We start from the raw sequence: 25317 nt of genomic DNA on the forward strand, positions 1-25317 counted from the left end.
TTAAAATACTACTCAACAGTAAAAAGGAACAAACTGCTGATACATACACTAACATGCATGAAATTTATAAACGGTTGACTGAAAGCAGCCTGATGCAAAAGAGTACATACTGTATGATTCCACTCGTAAGAAGTTCACGGAGGGAGGGGGGTGTACAGCTCAGTGGTAGAGTGCATGCTTAGCTTGCACAAGGCCCTGGGTTCAATCCCCAGTACCTCCAGTTAAAAAAAATAAAGCTAAAGAACAATCATATTATAGAAGAAACACCTTCTTAAACATGACACCAAAAGCACAGTGACAAACAAAAAGATATATATAAATTAGATTCATCAAAATTTTAAATGTTTCTGTACCTCAACGGATGCCATTAAGTGAAAAAAAAAAAAAAAACCCCACAGAATGGGAAAAAAATTGCAACCTAGGAGACGTGTATCTAGAATATATAAATAACTCTTACAACTCAGTAATAAAAAGACAAACAAATCAATTTTAAAATGGGGGCACAGAATAACAGTAGCCAATTCTCTAAAGATATACAAATGGCCAACAAACACATAAAAAGATGCTCAGCATCACTAATGATTAGGGAAATGCCAATCAAAGCCATAATGACACACTACTTTACAACTACTAGGATAGCTATAATCAAAAAGATAAATAATAACAAGTGTTGGAGAAGATATGACAACATAAGAACGCTCAGACTCTACTGATGGGAATGTAAATTGGTAAAACCACTTTGGAAAACAGTCTGGCAATTCCTCAAATGGTTAAACATAGAATTACCACATGAACCAGCAATTCCGCTCCTAGATGTATATTCAAGAGAAATGAAAACCTATGTCCACACAAAACTTATACAATCAATGTTCATAGCAGCATTATTCATAGTGGCCAAAAAGCGGAAACAATCCAAATGTTCACCAACTGCTGAATGGATAAAAATATTGGTATATTCACAAGGTGGAATATTATTCAGTCGTGAAAAGTAATGAAATACTGATACACGTACAACATGGATGAAACTTGAAAGCATTATGCTAAGTGAAAGAAGCCAGTCACAAAAGGAAATATATTGTATGATTTCATTTATATGAAATAGCTAGAATTCAGAAAGTAAATTAGTTGTTGCCAAGGATGGGAGTGGGAGTAAGGGAAACAAAGAGGGATGGGTAGTGACTGCTATGGATATGGAGTTTCTTTTGGGGGTGATGAAAGTGTTCTAAAATTGACTGTGGTGATGGTTGCACAACTCTGAATACATGAAAAACCACTGAACTGTATACTTCATATGAGCTTGAACTACAAGGTATATGAATTATAGCTCAAAAAAGCTATTTAAAAAAAAAAAAAGCAGGCAAAATATATCCATGGCAATAAAAATCAGAAGAAAGGCTTCAGGGGGTGGCACTGCTAAAAAGAGTACAAATGAAGTTTCTAAGATGATAGAAATCATCTACGTGTTAATGGGCATGTGGGTTATACACAGGTGTATACATCTGTCAAAGCTCAAACTGTACATTTAAGGATTGTGCCTTTCTGTTGCAAATTATACATCAACTTTACAAAAATTTATTTAAAAATACTATCTCTGGTTAATACCATTAGGCGTAGTGAGAATGAGGTGAGAAACTCTTGCTTTTTATTATTGGAAGCCCTTCAGAATTTTTCTTAAAAACCGTAACTATTACTTTGTAAGGGACTGTTTTTGATATATTAACAGTATCTATTTTGTAAAGAAAGAGGTATGAATACTACTTCTTTTCTTTTTTTAAAACAATTTTTTTGGTCATTTTATCAAATTTTAGAATTTTCTAAGGAAGAACTTGAAAATTTTTTCTCAGTACTGTAGATACAATGAAGAACTTCTGTCTGAGAGAATGGGAACATTTTCCAGAATACCTGAGTTGACACCATCACGTCTCCTTCCCCTTGAGCTAGTCGGTCATGGTTATGTAGGAAAAGAATTTACATACTCATCAATATGTAGACTTTACAGAATCTGTAGTTAGAATCGTATGTTTTTATTCTTCTTGCTAAAAGCAGTGATTAAACAAAAAAAGATACTCAGGAAGGCTCCTAGACAGTTTGCCCCCTGTCTACAATTCAATTAAAATATTCTTGACATGACAGTAGAGACACGCTGCCTGGAAATGTCAACAGTTTCCAAAGACTTTAGCCCGGCAACGGAGAACACGGTCACATAATATTACTCATAGGTCCGCGGGCTAGTGAGAAGTCATTCAAAACTTACTCATTTATTTTCCTCCTCCCACATGGATTCACTGCCTTGCATGAATTTATTGCAAAAAAGGAAACTACCTTCCTGCCCCATCATAATTTCGTTATGACTAATAAAAGAAGAAATTTATTAAATTAAAGGAAAAGAACACTGGCCCAGAAGGAATACCATATGCTATAATCAAAGGCATTCCCCATAGGTGTGTGTGGCCCAAATTTATTCACCCTCCTAGAATGCTGCCAGACTAAGACACCAGAGGTGGGGTCTGCTGACTGGGGAGTACATGGTTCTCAGTCTCCGAGCTAAGCAGCTCCAAGCTTCTGTAGCTCCAGCTCTAAGGACAGCATTCAAAACAGCTACAGCTCGCCACCATGGAAGACGGTACAGACGTCCCTTAAACAACTGAAAATGACACCGTATGATCCAGCAGTCCCACTTTGGGGCATGTATCTGGTGAAAACTGTAATTCAAAAAGACACGTGCACCCCAGTGTTCACAGCAGCACTATTTACAGTAGCCAAGGCATGGAAACAACCTAAGTGCTCATCAACAGATGACTGGACAAAGAAGCTGTGGTATATTTATACAATGGAATACTACTCAGCTGTAACAAAGAATGAAATAATGCTATTTGCAGCAACACGTATGGACCTGCAGATTATCATACTAAGTGAAGTAAGTCAGATAGAGAAAGACAAATACCATATGATATCACTTATATGTGGAATCTAAAAAGAAAAAATAAAAATTTTATTTACAGACCAGAAATAGACTCACGGACACAGAAAACAAACTGTGTTTACTGGGGGGGAAGCAGGGCGGGGATGGGGCATGGATTAGTTGTTTGGGATTAACAGGTACGCATTACTGTATATAAAACAGACAGACAACAGGTCCTACTGTACAGCACAGGGAACTGCATTCAATTTCTTGTACGAACTGTAATGGAAAAGAATCTGAAAAAATATATATATGTATATATATATGTATAACTGAACCTAACACTGTAAATTGACTATATTTCTTAAAAAATAAGCATTAAAAGAAAAAGCAGCTACAGCCCTAATTATCTGAGGAGGGGGCGTTAAAACCAGTCATCAGGTGGACTTCAAATAGTACCAAGGATATAAAAACACAGGCCTGTTTGCTCAGAGAGCTTAGACACTCGGCATACAGGAAGCATTTCCGGCTCCCCGACAGACAGGCTCAGGATGAAGGTGAGAACAAAGAGAGGAACTGGGTCTCTGGGTCTTGGAGAGACCCCGTCCCCTCTCCTCGCTGCTGAACACCGACCCTTCTCCGGGCCGAGGGCTGCGCGCTCGGCGCCGGGCATCGGAGAACCCTGCGCAGGGCAGCGTGCGCTCTGCAAACAGGAGGGGGACAAAGCCCTCTTTCTGCAGCACCGTGACCGAAAAACACACAGGAACAAAGGGAAAAGAACGGGTTCTCTCTGAGGTATTTGGAACTTGAAGTCTTTGGGGGGGCTTATCCATGTGCATAAGAAGCACAGACGGTGAAATCCTGCAAATAGAAATCTGGCAATTACTTGCCAAACTTTTTGAATATCCTATTGTACTCAGTATAATGCGTTCCTATAGAAACCAGGACCCCCAGTACCTCCATTAAGAAAAAAATTAAATAAGTAAACCTAATTACCTTCCCCTCTCAAAAAAAATAACTATAGAAACCAGAACTGAGCAGGACACAACAGCCACAGGTCAGCCCGCCACCTGGCCACGTGTAAACTGCTGAGGCAATTTATAAAGAGCCAAGGAAGGACCTAAGAACGCTGAGGAAGAAAACTGCTGTGCGAGAAAAACACTTGGAAAACTAATGACACGGGCAATTACTGCAGAGAGAGCAACTTGTGGAACACAGGGTTCAAATACGTCTTGTAATGTTACACCAAACAAACAGGATATGAACGTGCTGGAAGGCAGACAGCAGCCTGCCAGCTAGAGAGGCAAATCAGCGTAACAAAACACACGCCTGACTCGCAGGGGAGTCACTCCCTTTCCCATCAACATCCTCAAGCACATATACCTGTCTCAGAGCAACAGAAACACAGAAGGGAGACTTAAGAGAAAAGACAAGGAATTAGCACAGGAAATAATCCAAAGACAACTGAGAAGGGAGGTGCCTAATGACAAGGATCTCTCCAGCTCTCAAAGCACAGGGGTTTTTCCTGTTTTGTTCTTTTAATAGAGGTCCTGGGGATTGAATCCACGACCTTGTGTGTGCTAAGCACGCGCCCCGCCACTGAGCTATCTCCCTCCCCCACAGGGGTTTTGTTTTTGTTTCTTTAAGATGAGGTCTCAAAGGAGGTGAACGCGTGAGTCTTGCAGCCCCCTCTCAAATATTCTGATCAGCAACTGATGGTTTAATGATTACTTTATACAGACATTCCAGACAGAAGGCATAGCAGACTTAACTTCTTAGACTCCTTAATTTAAAAAGAGACGATCTGAACTAGACAGCTGCATGTAAATCAGTTAAGTTAGAGCACCCCTCACATCATACACAAAAGTAAACTGAAAATGGCTTAAAGACTTAAATATAAGGCAAGACACTATAAACCTCTTAGAAGAAAACAGGCAAAACATCCTCTGACACAGGTCTCAGCAGTGCCCTCCTAGGGCAGGCTGCCCAGGCAACAGGAGTAAAAGCAAAAATAAACAAATGGGACCTAATGAAACTTACAAGCTTGTGCACAGCAAAGGAAACCATAAGCAAAGCAAAACGATAACCTACAGAAAGGGAGAAAATATTTGCAAAAGATGAGACTGACAAGGGCTTAACTTCCAGAATATACCAACAGTTCATACAACTCAGTAACAAAAAAATAAACAACCTAATCCAAAAACATGGGCAGAAGACTCAGACATTTCTCCAATGAACACATATAAATGGCCAAAAGGCACATGAAAAAATGCTAAATATCATAATTATCAGAGAAATGCAATCAAAACTACAATGAGGTATCCCCTCACACCAGTCAGAATAGCCATCATTAAAAAGTCCACATATGATAAATTCTGGAGAGGGAGTGGAGAAAAGGGAACCTTCCTGATGGGAATGGAGTTTGGTGCAGCCATTATGGAAAACAGTATGGAGACTCCTCAAAAAAATAAAAACAGACTTACCGTAGGATCCAGCAGTCCCACTCCTGGGCATATATCTGGAGGGAACTCTAATTTGAAAAGATACATGCACCTCAGTGTTCACAGCATCACTATTTACAATATCCAAGACATGGAAGCAACCTAAATGTCCATCAACAGATGACTAGATAAAGAAGTTGTGGTATATTTATATAATGGACTACTACTACTCAGTCATAAAAAAGAAAAAAATAATGCCATTGGCAGCAACATGGATGGACCTGGAGACTGTCATTCTAAGCGAAGTAAGCCAGAAAGAGAGAAAAATACTACATGATATCACTTATAGGTGGAATAAAAAAAGACAAATGAGCTTATTTACAAAAGAGAAACAGACTCACAGACATAGAAAACAAACTTATGGTTACCGGGAGCGGGGTGGGGGGGAGGGATAAATTGGGAGTTCGAGATTTGCAGATAGTAACTACTATATACAAAATAAACAAGTTTATACTGCACAGCAGAGCAGTTTATACTGTATATCTTGTAGTAACCTCTAATGAAAAAGCATATGAAAGCAGACATATGTAAGTATATGTATGACTGAACTATTATGCTGTACGACAGAAACTGACACAACATTGTAAACTGACCACACTTCAATTTAAAAAAAAAAGACATGATCTGAAGCTAACCTAGCTGCAACAGGAAGAATAGTACAATAAACTCTTTTAATTAGTAACATCATCAAATTCCTCAGTAAATCAGACAACTGATAAAAAATTTAGAGAAATCCTATGAAAAGAAAAAGAATAGAGTTCGAGTTAAGATCTAAAGGCCTCGCCTATCATTAAAAATATCTGAATCTTTAACACGAAGAATTGAAAATACATCTGTTGTTCAGAAGCTTTTCACTACCTTCCTTAAATGTCCATGGCTGTGTTACAGAGAGCATCTCTAGGAAAACTGAGGTAACGCTGCGGTGGGAAAATGACAGACACAAGATCAAAGTCAGACGGCCCGGATCAGCACTGCCCAACAGACACGTAACACAGGCCTCTTAAATAATTTTAAATGTTCTAACAGCCAAATTTAATGTATAAAGAAGCAGCTGCAATTAATTTTAATAACTTATTTTATCAGTCACAAAATCATTTTAAGTATGTAATCAAAATTATTTTAATTAATGAGATATTCTTTTTTTTGCCAAATCAGCTCTTCAAAATCTGTTGTATATTTTACTGTTACAGCACATCACAATTTAGACCAGCCACATTTCAGGTGCTCAACTGTCACATATGGTTAATGGCTTCCATATTGGACAGTGTGGACCTAGATGCCCAGAGAATATAATATATAAATTAAGGTTTCAAAGATTCCTGCTTACCACGCTTAAAACAAAGGAATACAAAACATAAAAGACATTTACTTCAGTTTAAAATTTTCTCATCCTAGTTTCAACCCCCAAAATCTGCTAAAAAGTAAAATCTGACTCCAAATAACAAAACATAAAAGGAAACAAACATGGTTATAATGCCAAACTTTTAAAACACACACATAATGGCCCATTCAAAATTCAAATTAGCACTATTCCTCCTCCTTAATTAAAATTCATTGCTATTTCCCTTGAACCTTACCTTCCTAGATTCATCTCTGTCAAAGACTTTGTATTTTTAAAATGAAAAAGAAAAACACATTTAACACTGAAAAAAAAAACTGTCCTGTTTCAACTTCAAGGCTGTCAATGATTAACTTTCATCAAACAGATCTCTGACATCACAGCGAACCATTTCTTCACATCTTTTCGGGGTTGCCAAATGCACTGATTTTTAAAATGTGGTAACTGCAATAAAGCTACAGGAGGGAGAAACAGTTTCTTTATAGAACTTGATATTATTTTCACGTTTCTTAAATTTTCTAAAATATTGCCATTTTTATACTTCCTGAATTAAAGAGAGTTACATAACATGATCAGAGACTCATCTACATTTGGGGAAGAGAAGAAAAAAATCCTAAATAAAAGCATCTCTCCTGTTACAAGTGGTAGTTGTGTCTCATCATTTTTACTTTAGATACACAACTTGCATATCTGTCACAAACCACAGACGTGGTTGGAGAAAAGTCAAGTTGCCCCTGTAATTGTTCCTTGGACTTAGCCCCTTGGTGGGCAGCGGAGCAGCCCAGGGAGAACTAGGTCTTGGTGTTTGTCATTTTATTTTTTATCAAAGTCAGAAAGTTGCGTTTTTCCACCAGTATTGTTTTTCTGAGGCAAAACAAAATGTAACTACATTCACCCATTCTCTACGCATAAATCCTTCCCATTGATTCTGGGTTTTAATGATTTTTCAAAAAATAGAGAGACTCAAAATGTGAACTCAACAAAGCACAATTTTTTTTTAGTAATTCCACACAAGAACAAAGGGTGAAGACCTTCTACTTCTTCAAAGCCTTTATTTCTTCAAAATCTTGTCAAAATTGCTTTTCTAAACACCTTTAAACAAATCTAGTAATTAACATTTGTTAATGTTTACAACAAGCACACCTAGTATTCTGGAATAAATTGTGCCTTACTTGGGAAAAAGTTCACCTATACACATACGTCACTTGCAACAATTTTTAACACAATACTTTGTATATTTTAGTTTTACAGTAACTATTAATCATCACCATAAAAATAAATTCAACTTGGTCACTTAACAAACTCAGCACCAAAAGTTATCTTTTGTGCAAACCACTTTTCCATGTAAGAACCAATTCAGAACTCAGAAACCCTTCACGCCCTCTGACGCTGTCTGCACGCGCTTTGACAGTCCTGCCCCGGCTTCATACGCTGCTGAGTGTTCCACACCACGCGTCCCGTTGTTCTCTTTAATGGTCCCTGTCATCTTCTTCCCTGTGAGCACCGATTTGCTCATAACTGCTTCACATAACCCAACACTCCACTTCGCTCTCTCATGACCCGCTTCCAAATTCACCTTACCCAAGGAACTTTGCCAGTCTGCACAGTATACTAGAAAACTGTCTCTTCCCAAAACCTCAACCAGAAGATTTTGCTCTAAATCTTTTAAACGCAGTGAGCAAAGGGGCAAAAAGTTAACACCAAGAAACACATAAAACACGTAAGGTTATCACCATGCAGCACACCAAGCTTTCTCTTACCCATCACACGCTGAGCCCTTTAAAAGCACTTCCCAGGGAATGATCATCAGAAGGAGGCAGTTTCTACTGCCAGGTTCACATGGGCTAACATCGGGTCCTCTCCCATGTGGTTCATCTGGGCCAGGTACAAAGTCCCTAGCTCATATATTTTGTTTCCAGAGAATTTCTTTCATGTCTCTATTTTCTGTCTCCATGTCAACAGGAAGGGACAGAACCTGAGGTCAGGTCATTTTAAAGCAAAAATTTCAACAACTACCTCAGCAATAAATTTTTTTTAAAGCTGAGCACAGGTTACAATCAGAATAGATTTATATATCATGTTAACTCCTAAATCTAATTGCCAAATAAGTCTATTTTTCTAATCTTATCCAGGCTTCTTCCTCCTGCCAAAGGAAAATGCGTAACTCCATAAAAAATTACTTCATTATGGCCATGATGGAACGTGATGTAACAGAAACTAGATTTACCTTTTCCCTCGAAACAATCATAAGAGAATGGATAAAATATATGAACAATATGAAAACAATGTTTTTTCAAGACCTTGTGGACAACAAGCAACAATGGACAGCAACTGCTGAGAGCCAGGAGCTGCGGGAGGCAAACCCTGTGACTGCCATCGTATCTGCCCTGGGCCTCCAGGTCCCGGCACGGGCAGGGAAAAGGCAACAGAACCTAGCGCGCTTTCCGAACTGAGCGGATAGAGCTGAGGGCCCGAGGAGACCATCGTGGCCGGAGTTCAAGGGACAGAGTACCAGAGAGGTAAGAAGGGCACAAACAAGATCTTCAGAGACTGACAAAGGATACTTAGTAAGTACTCAGCTGGGGACTGATCAGCACATGTGTGCAAGGAAGCCACCCAAGGCTAGAGGAGAAAACACCAGAAAAGATTAGATTAAACACCAGTTACCATGCACACAGGGCCAGGAAGTGTCTGTCCCGACTGGCCAATTAGAAAACCTCCCGTTTCAAGGTACACCGGGTGACTACACAAAAGGGCCTGCCTCGGTGGAGGGAGGAAGTGCCCGAGGCTGCGCGTTACTCCAGAGCAAATTCTGTCCAAGTAACTTTACCGAATTCTTGAACAAAGCTCAAGAATATTTACAGGAAAACAGCCAAACCAAACAAGGTGCAAATTCATAATGTCAGGCGTCCAATCAAGTATCAGGCATTCAGAGAAGCAGGAAAACAGAACAAATGAGAAGAAAAAGCAATTAACCAAAAGTAAACTGGCACTGACAGATGCGTGAGGATTACTAGACACGGCCATTAAAAGTTATGAAGACGGTATTTCTGCATATTCAAAACGTAAGCAGAGACATACAAACGGCATGCAGCAGCTCCAGTGTCTAGAGGTGACCGGGCGATGGAAAGCACGCCTGAGGGGATGGATGGCAGATCAGACATGGCGGGAGACAACCCAATAAAAATTCTCCCCAGAAATGAATACGGCATCAGTGAGCTGTGGAACAACTTCAGGTGGCCTAATATTTGTGTAATTAGAGTGACTGAGGAGGAGGAGAGAAAGGAACAAAAAATTTTGAAGAAAAAAATGATTTAAAAGTTTCTAAATTTGAAGAAAACTGTAAGTTGTACAAGAAGTTCAACAAAACCCAAAAGTAAGAAACTGGAGGAAAACTACCATCAGGCACCTCAGAATCAAACTGCTTGGAACCAGAGGTAAAGAAAAACCCTTACACGGAGGAGGGGGAGGGGCGAGGGAGGACACGCTACCCACACAGGAGCAAAGCACCAGATTTCCCGACGCAAAAAATACAAGGGAAAAGTCAATGAAACGTCATTGAAGTACTGAAAGAGAAAAACTGTCAACCTAGAATCCTACACTCAGAGAAACAGCTTTCAAAATCAAAGGCAAAATGAAGTCTCACATACGCAGGAGCAGCCCACGCTACGTGAAATATTAAAGCGAATCGTACAGACAGAAGGAAAATTGTATCAGTTGGAAATCTGGAGCTAAAAAAAGAACCAAAACACCAGAAATGGATGTAAGTTTTTTTTTATTATTTCAAACTTATTTAAAAGACAGTTGACTGTTAAAGCAAAAAAACAATGCAGCATGGGGTTTAAAACATACATAAAACTAAAATGCATGGTAAAGTTCGCACAAAGTACTGGAGAGGAGAAACCAAGATGTACTACTCTAAGCTCTTCCCCGACCTGTGAAGTGGGATCAGGGCCCTGGAAGGCACCCTGGGTAAGCTAGAGGTGTGTACTGTGAACCCTAAAGCAGCCAGCAAAGCACAAAGCAGAGAGTTACAGCCCATGAATCAGCAAGGGAGATAAAAGTAGAATCGTACACAAAATTTCATTCAGTCAAAAGGCAGAAAAATTAAAAGAAACAAAGATGACAAACATAAACGCAACCATATCAATAATTACATTAAATGTAAGTGATCTATGTTCCTCAATACCTAGAAAACACCCTGTTAAGTAAAAGAAGCTAGTCACAAAAGACTACCAACAAAATGTCCAGAACAGGCAAATCCATGGAGACGGAAAGTAGATTAGTGGTTACCAGGGGCTGGAAGGAGGGTGGAAAGGGAAGGCCAATAGATGCAAAGTTTCTTTTGGGAGGTATATAAAAATGCTCTGAAACTGGATAGTGGTAATGGTTGCACAACTTAGTAAATGTACTAAAACCCCACTAAATTGTACACTTTAAAAGGGTGGATTTTACGGTATGTAAATGAAAAGCACAATAACAATACAACAAAAATACCCCCCAAAAGGTGCTGAAATAATAAGTATATATTTTCTTAGATCCATCCCTTCAAGAAGAATCTAACCCCCACTTCACTTCGTAAGGTCTGAGTATGTGATTTGCTCTGGCCAATAAAATGCAAGTTGAAGTCACGTGTGGTACACCGCCTAGTAGCCATCTTAAGATACATTTCCACTAAACTGCTGTTCCATTTGCTGTGAATCTGGTTTATCTTGCATATGGGCTGGTCACTGGCCCAGAAATGAAGAAGTGGGAAGCAAAGATGTACCCTGCAGGTTGAGATGAACGTGAATGTGAGCAAGAAATAAAATTACGTCGTTGCAGTTTTTTAAAGGTGATCTAATTACCTCAATTAAAAGGTGAAGATGATCAGACTGTGTTCTAAAAAGCAAGCCCCATTACATGCTTCCTGACAAACGTTAAAGATAGAAAAAAAAACAGAATAAAAGTAAAGGATGGGAAAATATAAAAAAGGGAAAATAAATACAAATTTAACATTATTCAAAAGAAAGGTACAACGACTGTATGAGATCGAGCAGATTTTGAAGCAAACAGTATTACTAGGGACAATGAAGGCATTTCACAACAGGACATAACAATCCTAAATGTTTATACACATAATAACGAAACTTCAAAATTACATAAAACAAAGACTGATAAAATTTAAAGAGAAATAAATCCACAATTATAGTTGGAGGTTTCGATACTCTTCTCTCAATATCAGATACAAGTAAACAGAAGACCAGCAAAGATACAGCAGACGTGAACAACAATATCAAACAATTTGAAATAATTAACATTTATAGAACACTCCACCAAACAGCAGCCGAACACACACTCTCCTCAAGTGCACACAAAACATTTATAAAAACAGACCATGTTCAGGACCATAAAATGAGTCTCAATAAAAACAAAGGGTTATTGCTAAAGCAGGGCTTAAGGAGAAATGCACAGCACGGAACACATTAGAAAAGAGGAAAGATCACAAAAACATTACTAGGATACAAGACATTACAAATAAAGGTCAACAGTATCAGAAGACAACTACAGACTGATTTCCGTCCTGAGCATAGATGCAAAAATTCCAAACAAAATTTTAGCACATCAAATCCAACACTATTTTATACACCGTGCTAAGTGGGGTTTACCCCAGGAATGCAAAGTTAGCTTAACATTCAAAAATCAATGTAATTTGCCACATTAGATTACAAGAGGAAAACTGTCGATCATTTCAATAGATTGAGGAAAAGCATCTGACAAAATCTAACATCTATTTCCTATAAACTCTTAGCAAATGAGAAACAGACAGGAACTTCCTCAATCTGATAAAAATTATCTAGGAAAACCTACAATTAACTTAATATTTAATGCTTTCCCCCTAAGATCAGGAAAACAACAAACCTATCAGTTCATCACTTACATTCAAATTTGTAATGGAAATACTAGCCAGTTGCAATAAAGCAAGAAAAAGACATAAAAGGCATCTATATTGTAAAGAAAGATGTAAAAATGCTCTTATTCACAGACCACATATTCACTATATAGAAAAGCTAATGGAATCTAAAAAGAACAACAAAACCTATCAGAACAGATGAATTTAGCAAGGCAGCAGGATACATGAACAAGGAAAGAAAAATGATTGTATTCCTATATGGTAGCAATGAACAATCAAAAACTAAATTTAAAAAAAAATGCACAAGTAGTAAGTAAATGAGAAACATATTATTACGTTCATGGGTGGAAGGCGATATTGTTAGGGACTCAACACTAGTCTGATCAAAATCTCAGCAAGTGTTTTTGTAGAAATCACTTGATGTTAAATTCACACGGGACAGCTAAGGACCAAAAATAGTCAAAAGAGCAAAGCTGGAAGGTTAACACTATCTGATCTCAAGACTTACTATAAAGCTACAGTAATCAAGACAGTGCCATATTGGCATTAAGGTAGACAGATCAATGGAGCAGAAAGACTCCAGAAATAGGCACATACATATATGGACAACTGATTTTTGACAAAAGTATAAAAGTAATTAAGTGGAGGAAGGATAGTCTTGTCAACAAATGCAAAAAAAATTAAATATGGATATTGAAAAACTGAACTTTGATCTATGCTTTGTTATCATATGTAAAAATAAAATGGATTATAATAAATGTAAAGTGTAAAACTATATAACTGACCTGGAATCATCAAAAGCACAGTCCATAAAACAATTTCAGATTAGACTTAATCAAAATTTAAAATCTTTGCTCTTCAAAAAATACTGTTAAGAGAATTATAAGCCACAGATTGTGAAAAAATATTTTGAAAGACATATCTGGGTAAAGGACTTGTACCCAAAATACACTAAGAACTCTTGAAACACAGTAATAAGAAAGCAAACAACCTAATGTTTTCAAATGGGCAAAAATTTCAGAAAGACACTTAATCAAAGATGATACATTAATGGCAAATAAGCACATAAAAAGATGCTCAACACCATTAGGGAAATGCAAATTAAAACCATAAGATACCAATACCTAACAGAGTGGCTAAAATTAAAAAGACTGCCTGCACCAAGTCTTGGTAAGGATGCAGAAGAGCTGAAATGTTCATACACTAATGATCAGAGTATGAAAAAGTACAGGCCCTTTGGAAACCAGTTTGACAATTAAATGTACACCTCAACCAGCCATTCCATCCCTAGGTATTTGTCCAGGAGAACTGAAAGCATACATCGATACAAAGGTTTTTACACAAACGTTTATAGCATTTCACAACAACAGGTGAGTAGGTAAAATGTGATATAGCCATACGGTGGAATACTACTAAGCAATAAAAAAGGAATGACCTATTCATATGTGATACAACATAAATGAATCTCAAAATAATGCTGCTAGTGAAATAACCCATTAAAAAGGAGTATATACTATGATTCCATTTCTATAAAATTCTAGAACATGCAAACTAATCTACAGTGACCAAAAGCAGATCAACAGCTGCCTGGGGATAAACAGGCAGATAATGGGTATGTTCATTTTCCTGGTTTTGGTGACAATTTCACAGGTATCTACATACATCATAACTTATCAAATTGTATACCTTAAGTGTGTGTGCTTTATTATGTCAGTTACATACCAAAAGAGCTGTTGGAAATTATCTGTTATTATCCTCAGAGCCAGTGGTGGTATATACCTTGACTGAACACAAAAGGATGTTCTGCCAGTAATTCTTTTGTAGCTGATGCCCTAAAGAACTTCTGCTTATAATACAGTGAAAGGGCACACAGGGTCCACAGAACACATTAATAACAGAGAAAACAAGTATTTTATTTCATATCATTAAAAGAAAAGAATACTTTGCCTTCCATGAATAAATTTATGAAGAAACGTTCCACTCTGAACCACAAATCAGACAGCCATCCCAAATTATTCTACACCTTAACCAAAGGGGACTGCTTAGAGAGTTTAAAAAAAAATGGTAGTTTTATTTGTCCTAATTTTTTTTTCTAAAATTCAGGAAGAAGTCAGAGAATTTGCTATATTAAGAAAACAAATCACTAAAGCCATCTGAGCCAGAAAAAAATTTTAGTCCAATTTTAGTTTTAAGACCAACTCCTCCAAAAAAGACTTGACTACTTTGTTAGGTAACTGTGATAAACACAGAGCCAAAAACCAGAAAGTAAACATTCTTAATACAAACAAATATTTAAATTTTGATTATGGCACATATGTGTATGTGAACGGCTGAGTCTGTACAACAAGTAGAGAACAGCCAAGCCCCTCACTCACCTATTCTGTTCCTCCAGCTTAGCCAGGAGTTCTAAGTCGTCTGGACTCAGCTGCGATGGGGAGGCCGGTGAGAGGGCCGGTGTCGACAGCGTGGTAGATGAGGACGTGGTGTGTAATGAAGCAGATGGACTTGCCACCTGACTGGCCATCTGACTGACTGTGTGTGATACTGTGTTCTTCACCCATGAGAGAGTAGAACTCAACTTCTCTGCAACCTTGTCTGTCGCCACCTAAGGATAAAAATAAAAATTGCACGTATTTCAGTTCTGTTGTACGCATTAACAAGAACTCGGTAATCCTGTTAAGTTTTACTTGATAACCTCCACCATAATATTCTCTTTGAGTTAATAAAGATAAAACCTGTTTTAGCAATGATTATCCTAACATACAGCTTTTGGAACCTCTATTTCAGTTCCGCAGCAAGGACAAAATAGAACAGTGTTTACCAAACTACAGGCTAAGTCCATCAGAAAGTGATAGAACCAATTTAACAGGTTAACACCAGCATTTTTAAAAATGAGAAAGAATAGAAAGTGCCAATGTAAAGATATGTTGTCTGATAAAATTTCTGTCTCAGTTATAAAACTATGTACTACGTGAGGGGGTATGCCGAGTTGGGATAAAAAACATACTCCTTTTTGAGGTTGTTGTCAAAAATATTTGAACATCAAGGAAGTAAAACATATCCATTAGGTGATGAGGGTAGGGAAATCCCGTAACATGACCAACAATTCAACAAAAGCTGGGCTTAGCATCAGGAGACTCATGTGTCTTCAAATCACTCAAGAGTGGTGTATTTTTACCACCAAAATAACAAGTTAAAAAAAAAGAATTATTTTTATAGTAGAGAGAACAAAATTACAATAAATGATTGCATTAACAGAGTAAGAGAATTCCAGGGTATAATTTTCAAATAGTTAGAACTAGTCAGAAACAGAATGAGATGGCATCCCCTACCAGTGGCTACAATTAAGAAGCAAGTATAGGAGCTGAAAGTCAAGAGCTGAAGATGAGTTTGTGTTTCAGGTGGGCAATGAGGACTAGAAAAGCCTTTAGAATCCGCCTCATCAGGTTCAGTGAACTAAACCGAAGTCTATCTGGTCTTCATAAACCATGCCCGTCTCCCAAGCAGACACGTCTACAACAAATTCAGTTAAAAGACAATGTATATAAATAATATTCAAACAAAGCATTATCACTTCAGTAATGGAAAACAATATGAACAACAGCCATATTTGAGTATATAAAACAAAACGTTCCTGGTGAGTTTACAAAATAAGGTATTTTAATGAGTTTTTGTACTTTTTAAAAACTATCACAAAAAGAGGTTGATTGTGAAGTTCTTAGACAAACACAATGAAGCACTTTTATGTGCTTTGAGAAGATCTTAAATTTTATGCAATAGGTGGCTAAAGCAGAATAAATTATTTTCTGGATCAGCATATTCTCAGCTAACCTTGCTTATATACAGCAATTTACACACAAACAAGTTAAAACACCAACACATACACACAAATAAAAATCCCACCCAGACTACCTAGCAGATACTACTGCTCTGTCCTCATGGGTCGCCGAAGGCTTTCCTCTTCACATTAACACATACACGACTCTCTCGACTCCTCCGTCCCCACTTCCTCCAGCTCAACACAGCAGTCGGAAAATTCAATGCAGAGAAAGGATAACATGGAAAATGGATTCTGAGGCCATAGTTAAGCCAACCAACATGAGGCTGGAACTTTTAAAACAAAGATTTTATTACAAGTGAATCGGGGCAAGAGTTTTATTAACCTAAGGATATCTCTCATTTCTTTTCCATTTTCAGTAACTTTTCCCCTTTTGGAACTTACTTCCCCTGGAATGGTGTTAACAGAAGGGATCGGGGAACTCTTACTGTTGAGGGAAGACTCCCCAAGAAAGATAGGCAGGATGAAGTGAGAGAGCCAAGCAAGAGAAGCATGGGGCAGATCATTTAAGGTTCCAGGCAAAAAAAGCCTCCTTGCCAACAAGCAGCCCAGCAGCACAGCTCATCATGGCAAAATGCCACACAGGAAGGAACCAAACGCTGAGGCAGGACGTCCTTTCTGCCAGGAGAGGTAAGAGCCATGGCAGACAGCAAGGTGGCCTGATTTGTCATCATCTTACTGATCTTCTCCACAAGGGTACAACTACAAACTCAGCTGCGGAGATGGCACTAATTTGCACCTCAAAAGCATACTCTACTTTAAAACAGAAAACCTAATATGTAAAATTTACAGAAAATGTTACCCTTGGATGGACCTAGAGATTATCATATTAAGTGAAGTAAGTCAGAGAAAGACAAATATCATGTAATATCACTTATATGTGGGATCTTTAAAAAAATGATACAAATGAACTTATTTACAAGCCGGAAATACTCACAGACATAAAAACACAAACTATGGCTACCAAAGAGGACAGGAATGGGGGGAGGGATAAACTAGGGTTTGAGGATTGTCAGATACACACTACTATGTATAAAATAAACAACTGTACAGCACAGGGAACTACATTCAGTATCTTGTAATAACCTATAACGAAAAAGAATCTGAAAAAGAATATATATGTGTATGTATAACTGAATCACTTTGCTGTACACCTAAAACTAACACAACATTGTAAATCAACTATATTTCAATAAAGATAAATTTTAAAATAATGTTACCCTTTACTAAAATTGACCATTGATGTCAAATATACCTAGAACTTTCAGGCATTAATGCCTTACATTTCCATTATATAGAAGTCTTCTACCTGAGCTAACTGCAGCAAAGGCAAAAGACACCTATTTTATTTGCTTTAATTTATTTTAAGAAATAAATTAAAAATTTATCATACCCCTTCTGCACACTGTAGCAACGGGCTTCCATCTGAAGGGTTTGGAATAATCAAGAACACAGTCCTGACATCCTTTCAACCTTGACAAAACGCGACTGAGTCTGTAACTACGGAAGGCTTCACAACCTATCTCCTCATTTTAAATCCTTAAATATAGCTGGAGTGTTTAATTGCACTTGTACTTTAATAACGTTTAATACTCATGGTTCTAGAAATCCCACAGGACTGAGTTATTTTTCATATATCATCACGTCCTATTTTTCCTTTAACCCTGCTTTTTCAAATCTCTGCCTCGCCACCTCTATACCTCTCTCCCTCATCCTATGGTCAACTGAGGACATGAAGACACAGTAAATCTGACGATGCAATTATGTCACAAAGTTCCTGTCTACCTCATAGAGGTGTTATGCATTTATTTTTAAACATGAACATACTTTGAAAAGGTTAAAATCATCATTAAAAACGCTTAGCAGTCAGACACAAAGGGCCGCATATTGTATGATTCCATTTCAGTAAAATGTCCAGAACAGGCAAATGCAGAGATAGAAAGCAGTTTAGTGGCCTGGACGGCTTACAGGAGGGCAGATGGGGAATGACTGCTAATAGGTGCAGGGTTTCTTCCTGGAGTGAGGAAAACATTCTCGGATTGGACTGTGGTGACACTTACACAACCCTGTGAATACATTAAACGCCACCTAACTGTACACTTTAAAGGAGTGAATTTTATGGTATGTGAATTATATCTCAATTTTAAAAGGGCCTAGTCAATCTGAAAAATCTACATAATGTGTAAGTCCAACTATTTGACTTTCTGGAAAAGGCAAAACTATGGAGACAGTAAAAAGATCAGTGGTTGCCAGCGGTCGGGGGAGGGGAGGGACAAAAAAGAAGGGCACAGGGGATTTTAGGGCAGTGAAAATACTCCCCATGATACAGTGACGACAGCTACATGCCATCACACATCTACCTGAACCCACAGGATGGGCACCACAAAGAGTGAAGTGTAACGTCAACTATGGGCTTCGGGTGATTATGACGTCAGCACAGGTTCATCAGCTGAGACATGGCCACCACTCTGGCGGCGGACGTTGACAGTGTGGAAGGGTCTGCGTGTCTACGGGTACGGGGTATATGGGAAACCTCTGTACTTTCCACTTAATTTTGCTGTGAACCTAAAACTGCTCTTTTAAAAGTAAAATAATAAAGTAAGTATAAATTAAATAAAGCTTAGTAAAAGCCTTAGATACTACTACAACATCTGAATAGAAGAATCTCCTATGAGAAACACTGTCCCTTTTTCACTTCCCATTTTATTAGAACTGATAAGGATGCGCTTAACTTCCCAAAGGGGCTGTTTTTAAAGATTCCAATTGTAGATCCAAAATCTAAAATACTCTAGAGCAGGTGTCACTATTTTCCCCATTCTAAAAGTGGTAACACTTCTTAAATGATGACGCAGAGAGGTTACACAACTTTATACGACATCAGAAAGCTAGTAAAAATGGAATGTAGACAATCCGGCTTGAGATTCTCTGTTCTTAACCACTGTCAAAAGCGAGCAAGACCAAAACTTTGCAGTGGATGTGGCCACTAAAGACCTCACATTAGTGAGTGTGAATCCACTCCCCACAGTGAAGGAAGCAGAAACCAGAAGGTGGAGGGGCATCTGCAAGAAGAAGAATGAGGAACTGCAAAATATTCCTGTTCCCATCACTATGGCCTTTATTCCTGACACTTCTGAATTCAGCTGATTGCTGGAGGCTAGAGGTTCCAGAAGGGTGGTGAGGATTTTACCGTACAACAAAAGCTACTTTCCCAAAAGGCCTTCGAACAGGCACTTAACTTCATTTGATTTTATTAAACAAAGAAAAAATTGACACAATTCAGATAACTAGGCTGTTATGGTTATTTTTTATCTTTTGGGGGTTAGTTTCTCTTATAATATTAAGGCTGATTCAACAATCAGCATTTTTTTTTTTACAACTTTTCATATCAATTAATATTAACTCACTTAATGCTCACTCACAATTCTGTAGGACAGGTAATGTCTTCAATTTTAGAGATGAGAAATCCAAGATTAAGACTGTAAAGACTTACCTATTAATTTAAAATGGATCAAAGATCTAAACATAAAAGCTAAAACCATAAAACTCTTAGAAGAAAACACAGGTTAAAAGCTTTTCGACAATGATTTGGCAATGATTCTTAAATATGACACCAAAAGCACAGACAAAAAAGGAAAAATTAGATAAACTAAACTTCATCAAAATTAAAAGTTCTGTGCATCAAAGGACACTATCAACAGAGTAAAAAAGGCAATCCACAGAATGGGAGAAAATATTTGCAAATCACCTATCTGATAAAGAATTATATCCAGAGTTTATAAAGAACTCCTAAAACCAACAACAACTCAAACAACTCAATTAAGAAATGGGCAAAGGACCTGAACAGAGATTTCTCCAAAGATATAGAAATGGTCAGTAAGTGCAACGGTCACATGAAAAGATGCTCAACATCACTAACTAGGGAATGCAAAGCAAAGCACAGTAAGATACCATTTTAGACACATCAGAATAGATAGCTATTATAAAAATAAAAATTAAAGAAGCAGAAAATAAAAACTGTTGGCATTGCTGATGGGAATGGAAAATGGAAAAATGGTGCAGCTGCTGTGGAAAAGTGTGATGGCTCCTCAAAAAATTGAACACAGAATTACCATATGATCCAACAATCCCACTTCTGGGTATATACCTAACAGGACTGAAAGAAGGGCCTCCACGAGGTATTTGTACGCCCAAGTTCACAGCAGCATTATCCACAATATCCAAATGGCAGGCGTAGCTCTAGTTTTCATCAATGGATGAATGGATTTTTTAAATGTTATTGTTATACACAGTGGAATATTATTTGGCCTTAAAAAGGATGAGAATTCTGACATACGCCACATGAACAAACCCTAAAGACATTATGCTAGGTGAAATAAGCCAGTCACAAAATGACAAACATTGTATGATTCCATTAACATGAGGTACCAAGAGTAGTCAAAGTCATAGAGGCAGAAAATTAGAACGGTGGTTGTCAGGGGAGTGGGGGATGGGGGGTTTAATGGGTACTTGAGATGGAGGATGATGACGGTTCACAGCAACGTGACCACCACCGAACCATACACTTAAAAATGGTTAAATTGTTAATTTTTTTGTTATGTACAGTTGACCCTTGAACACCACGGGTTGGAACTGCATGGGCCCACTTATACATAGATTTTTTTCAGTAAGTATGTACTACAGTACTACAAGACCTGTGGTTGTTAGAATCCAAGGATGCAGAACCACAGATACAGAGGGCCAGCTGTAAAGTTATACGTGGATTTTTGATTGTGTGAGTGTTGGTGTCCTTAACCCCCGCATTGGTCAAGGGTCAACTGTGTACTTTGTGACAATTAAATAAAAAAAGAAATGTATCTCTTTCATTCCTTGTATTAGTAATTTGTGTCTTCTTTTTTGGTCTTTGTTAGCCTGGCTAGATAGAGGTCTGTCAACTTCATTGACCTTTTTAAAGAGCCAGCTTTTAGTTCTGTTGATTTTTCTCTCACTGTCCTCCTGTTTCAGTTTTATTTATGCTCTAATTTTTACTTCTTTTCTTCCACTTGCTTAAGGTTTATATTGCTCTTTTTCTACAGTTATCTAAGTCGAAAGCTTAGAATTCTCATTTTACATCTTTCTTCTTATACACTCAATGCTATAAATTAGCCTCTAAGCACTGCTTTTGCTGCTCTTCATTTTCCTTTAGTTCAAAATATTTTAAATTTCTAAGACTTTTTTTGAACTATGTGCTATTTAGAGATGTGTTGTTTAATCTCTAAATATTTTCAGATTTTCCAACTTCTGTTATTCTGAACTATTGTGGTCTGAGAGCACAAATTCAGGAATGTTTTATGGCCCAGAATGTAGCCCATCTTGGTGACTGGTGCAGTAAGCCTGAAAAGAATGTGTATTCTGTGGCTGTCAGGTAAAGTACTCTATAAACATCATTAAATCCAGCTGATTGATGGTACTGTTCAGCTAAGGACAGTACTGATTTTCTGCTTGCTGTATCTATAAATCACTGAAAGACAGGTGCTGAAATCTCCAACCACAGTGACGAATCTGTCTGTTTCTCCTTGAAGTTCTATCAGCTTTTGCCTCATCAACTATGTCTTTTGGAGACTTGACCTCGCCTTTATCAATACATAATGCTTTGTCCAAAATTAATACAGCTACTCTAGCTTTCTATTGTTTATTCAAAAAAGTAAATAAATAGTTCACACAACACATGAGCAAGTTTGAAGGCCACCTAGTTCCCAGTTTTGGGCTGATTTTGGCCCAGGGCATTTCCCCTACCTTCTTGGAAATACAGCTCTGCATTTAAAAGGGCATTTGCATTTCTATATGCTTTATATACAAAGAGTTTTTCCAAGCTATGTAGTGAACCATGTTACTGAAAGCTGCAGTTCTATAGATTAGGTGAATTTTTTTTGATTACAGAACTTCGCAGGGACGTAACTATATTATCATACACTATACACTATCAAAATAGAAGGTAGAGGAATATACTTTCCAAACTTAACTGGCCATAAATCCTTTTTTCATCATTATCTGCAAAACATATTCTGAAAAATGCTGTTCCAAAGAGAACTCACTTTTTAAGGTGTCTCTAACTTTGTGTTCTATCTCACCTTTTTCTTCATCTGTAGTGCTTTTTGACTACACAGTCAGTCCTCTGTACATGCAGGTCCTGAATCTGCCAATTCAATCAACCATGTATCAAAAATATTGAGAAAAAAAAATTCCAGAAAGTTAAAAAAGCAAAACTTGAATTTGTCATATGCTGGCAACTATGCACACAGTATTTACATTTTATTAGATAGTATAATGTTGATTTAAAGTACATGGGAAGATGTGGATAGGTTATATGCAAATACTGCATCACTGAGCATCCTCAAATTTTGGTACCCACAGGGGGTCCTGGAACCAATCCCCTGCAGATTATTGAAAAATGACTATTAAATATTTTGACATTCATTAATAAAGTAATAACAGTTAATATTTACTGAGTGCTTACACTCAGATACTTGATGTGATCACCTAGTCTAACCTCCAACCCTACAGTATATACATCATAAATTATCCTTATACTGTAGTGTCATCAGCCATTCAGGTGTACTACCTATTAGTTCCTTGAGAAATAAAAAGATTATTTCATATATATTCATACTGTCACCCAAAGAATATTATAGATCAAACTATTAGATGCAAAGTTTGAAGAACACAAAATGCTGGCTAAATTCACAGACTCTGCTTCATCCAGCTGAATCTTAATTTCCCAGGGGGCACACAAACAATTTCTTCAGCTTCTCTACATATGAATAACATTGGTGCAGCCCTTAATAAAATATTTTCACATGTTTGCTTCTTACAGAAGACCTGAAAGGCATTCCAGTATTACTCCTGTGACAAGAATTTATTTAGAGCATATTCTGAGACAGCACTTCACTGGGTGCTGAATATACATAAATATACAGGGAACCAGCTAAGAAGTCAACTGGTGAACAAGCACGAGGGCATCAGACAAGAACTGAATTTGATAGGGTGGTTAGGGACTGCCTTCAAGAGGCAACATTCAAGTTAAGATCTAGAAGATGAACAGGAAGAAGCCAGCTGTAGAAAGAGCTAGGCAGAAAAAAAAAGACAGGAACAGCATGAACAAAGGTGCGGAGGAATTTAAAACCTTAATGGGTTAGGAAAGGGCTGCCCAGGAGAAATATAAGGTGAGCCACAGATGCAGGCCGTGATGGTTATTTTAAATTTTCCAGTAGCTACAGTTTAAAAAGTAAAAGCAAGGGAAATTATATTTTTCATTAAATCCAAATACCTCCAAAACATCATTTCAACAGATAATGAACATTTAATGAAATAGTTTACATTCTTTCTAAAGTATTAAAACACTAAGTCTGAAGTTCAGTGTGTACTTTACACTTACAACACATCCCATCTCAGCCTAGCCAAGTTCAAGCACTCAACAGCTGCATGTGGCTAGTGGCTCCATTTTGAATAGCACGGGTTAGAAGAACTTAGAGGAGACCATTATGGCCAATGTGTAGTAATTTTAGGTAAAGTGCAGGAAGTGAAATTAGAAAAGTCAACCCGGGACCCATCATTAAGGGTCTTATAAGAAAGGAATTTGGAACCTATTTGGATTATAACTGAGAGTCACTCAGGATTTTACACATGTGAAAAATAATACGATCTTTCCTATTTTATAAAAGGCTCATACAACTCAGTAACAAAAAAACAAACAACCCAAGCAGAACATGGGCAGACACCTAAACAGACATGTCTCCAATGAAGACATACAGATGGCCAGTTGGCACATGAAAAGATCAGAGAAATGCAAATCAAAACTACGAAGTGTAACCTCACACTGATTAGAATGGCTGTCATTCAAAAGTCCACTAATGATAAATGCTGGAGACAGTGTGGAGAAAAGGGGACCCTCTGACACTGCTGGTGGGAATGTAGTTTGGTGCAGCCACTATGGAAAACAGTATGGAGATTCCTCAAAAAACTAAAAACAGACTTAATACATGAACCAGCAATCCCACTCCTGGGCATATATCTGGAGGGGAACTCTAATTCAAAAAGATACATGCACCACAATGTTCACAGAAGCACTATATACAACAGCCAAAACATGGAAGCAACCTAAATGCCCATCAAGAGATGAATGGATAAAGAAGATGTGGTATATGTATATATATATGTATATACATATACACACACACAATGGAATACTACTCAGCCATAAAAAATAAGATGATGTCATCTGCAGCAAGCATGGATGAACCTAGAGATTATTAAGTGAGGTAAATCAGAAAAAGACAAATATCAATGATATTGTATTGATATTACATGTGGAATCTAAAAAAATCAAGATACAAATGAACGTATCTACAAATCAGAAATAGATTCACAGACATAAAAAACCAACTATGGTTACCAAAGGGAAAGGTGAGGGGGGATAAATTGGGAGTTTGGGATTAAGATATACACACTATTATATATAAACGAGAACCTATTATATAGCACAGGGAACTATATTCAAAACCTTGTAATAACCTATAATGGAAAAGAATATATATATATATATATATATATGTATGTATGTATGTATGTATAACTGAATCATTTTGCTATACACTGAAACTAACACAACATTGTAAATCAAGTATACTTCAATTTAAAAAAATAAGTCCATAGTCAGAACATTTACTAGGGGGAGGAGATGAGGAGTCACTGTAAGATTCCGAAAAGAGGAGAGATCCAGGCCACGATGTGAATAGACTGCAAAGGGATAAAGGTGGGAACAGGGAGAACACCTGGGAGTCTAGTATAACAATCTAGGGAAGACGGACG

The 25317-nt window shown here is 37.5% G+C and overlaps 1 protein-coding gene across 1 annotated transcript in view; it reads right to left on the reverse strand.

Moving 5' to 3' along the window:
- The window catches only part of EVI5 (ecotropic viral integration site 5), a 164200-nt gene that overhangs the window by 120313 nt on the left and 18570 nt on the right, over window positions 1-25317 (reverse strand). The window contains 1 exon segment of the mRNA XM_032487092.1: window positions 15011-15240. Coding sequence (XP_032342983.1) covers window positions 15011-15159 — 149 coding nt within the window. The 5' untranslated portion in view covers window positions 15160-15240.

This window comes from Camelus ferus, chromosome 9 (genome assembly GCF_009834535.1).
Source record: "Camelus ferus isolate YT-003-E chromosome 9, BCGSAC_Cfer_1.0, whole genome shotgun sequence".
Taxonomy (NCBI): domain Eukaryota; kingdom Metazoa; phylum Chordata; class Mammalia; order Artiodactyla; family Camelidae; genus Camelus; species Camelus ferus.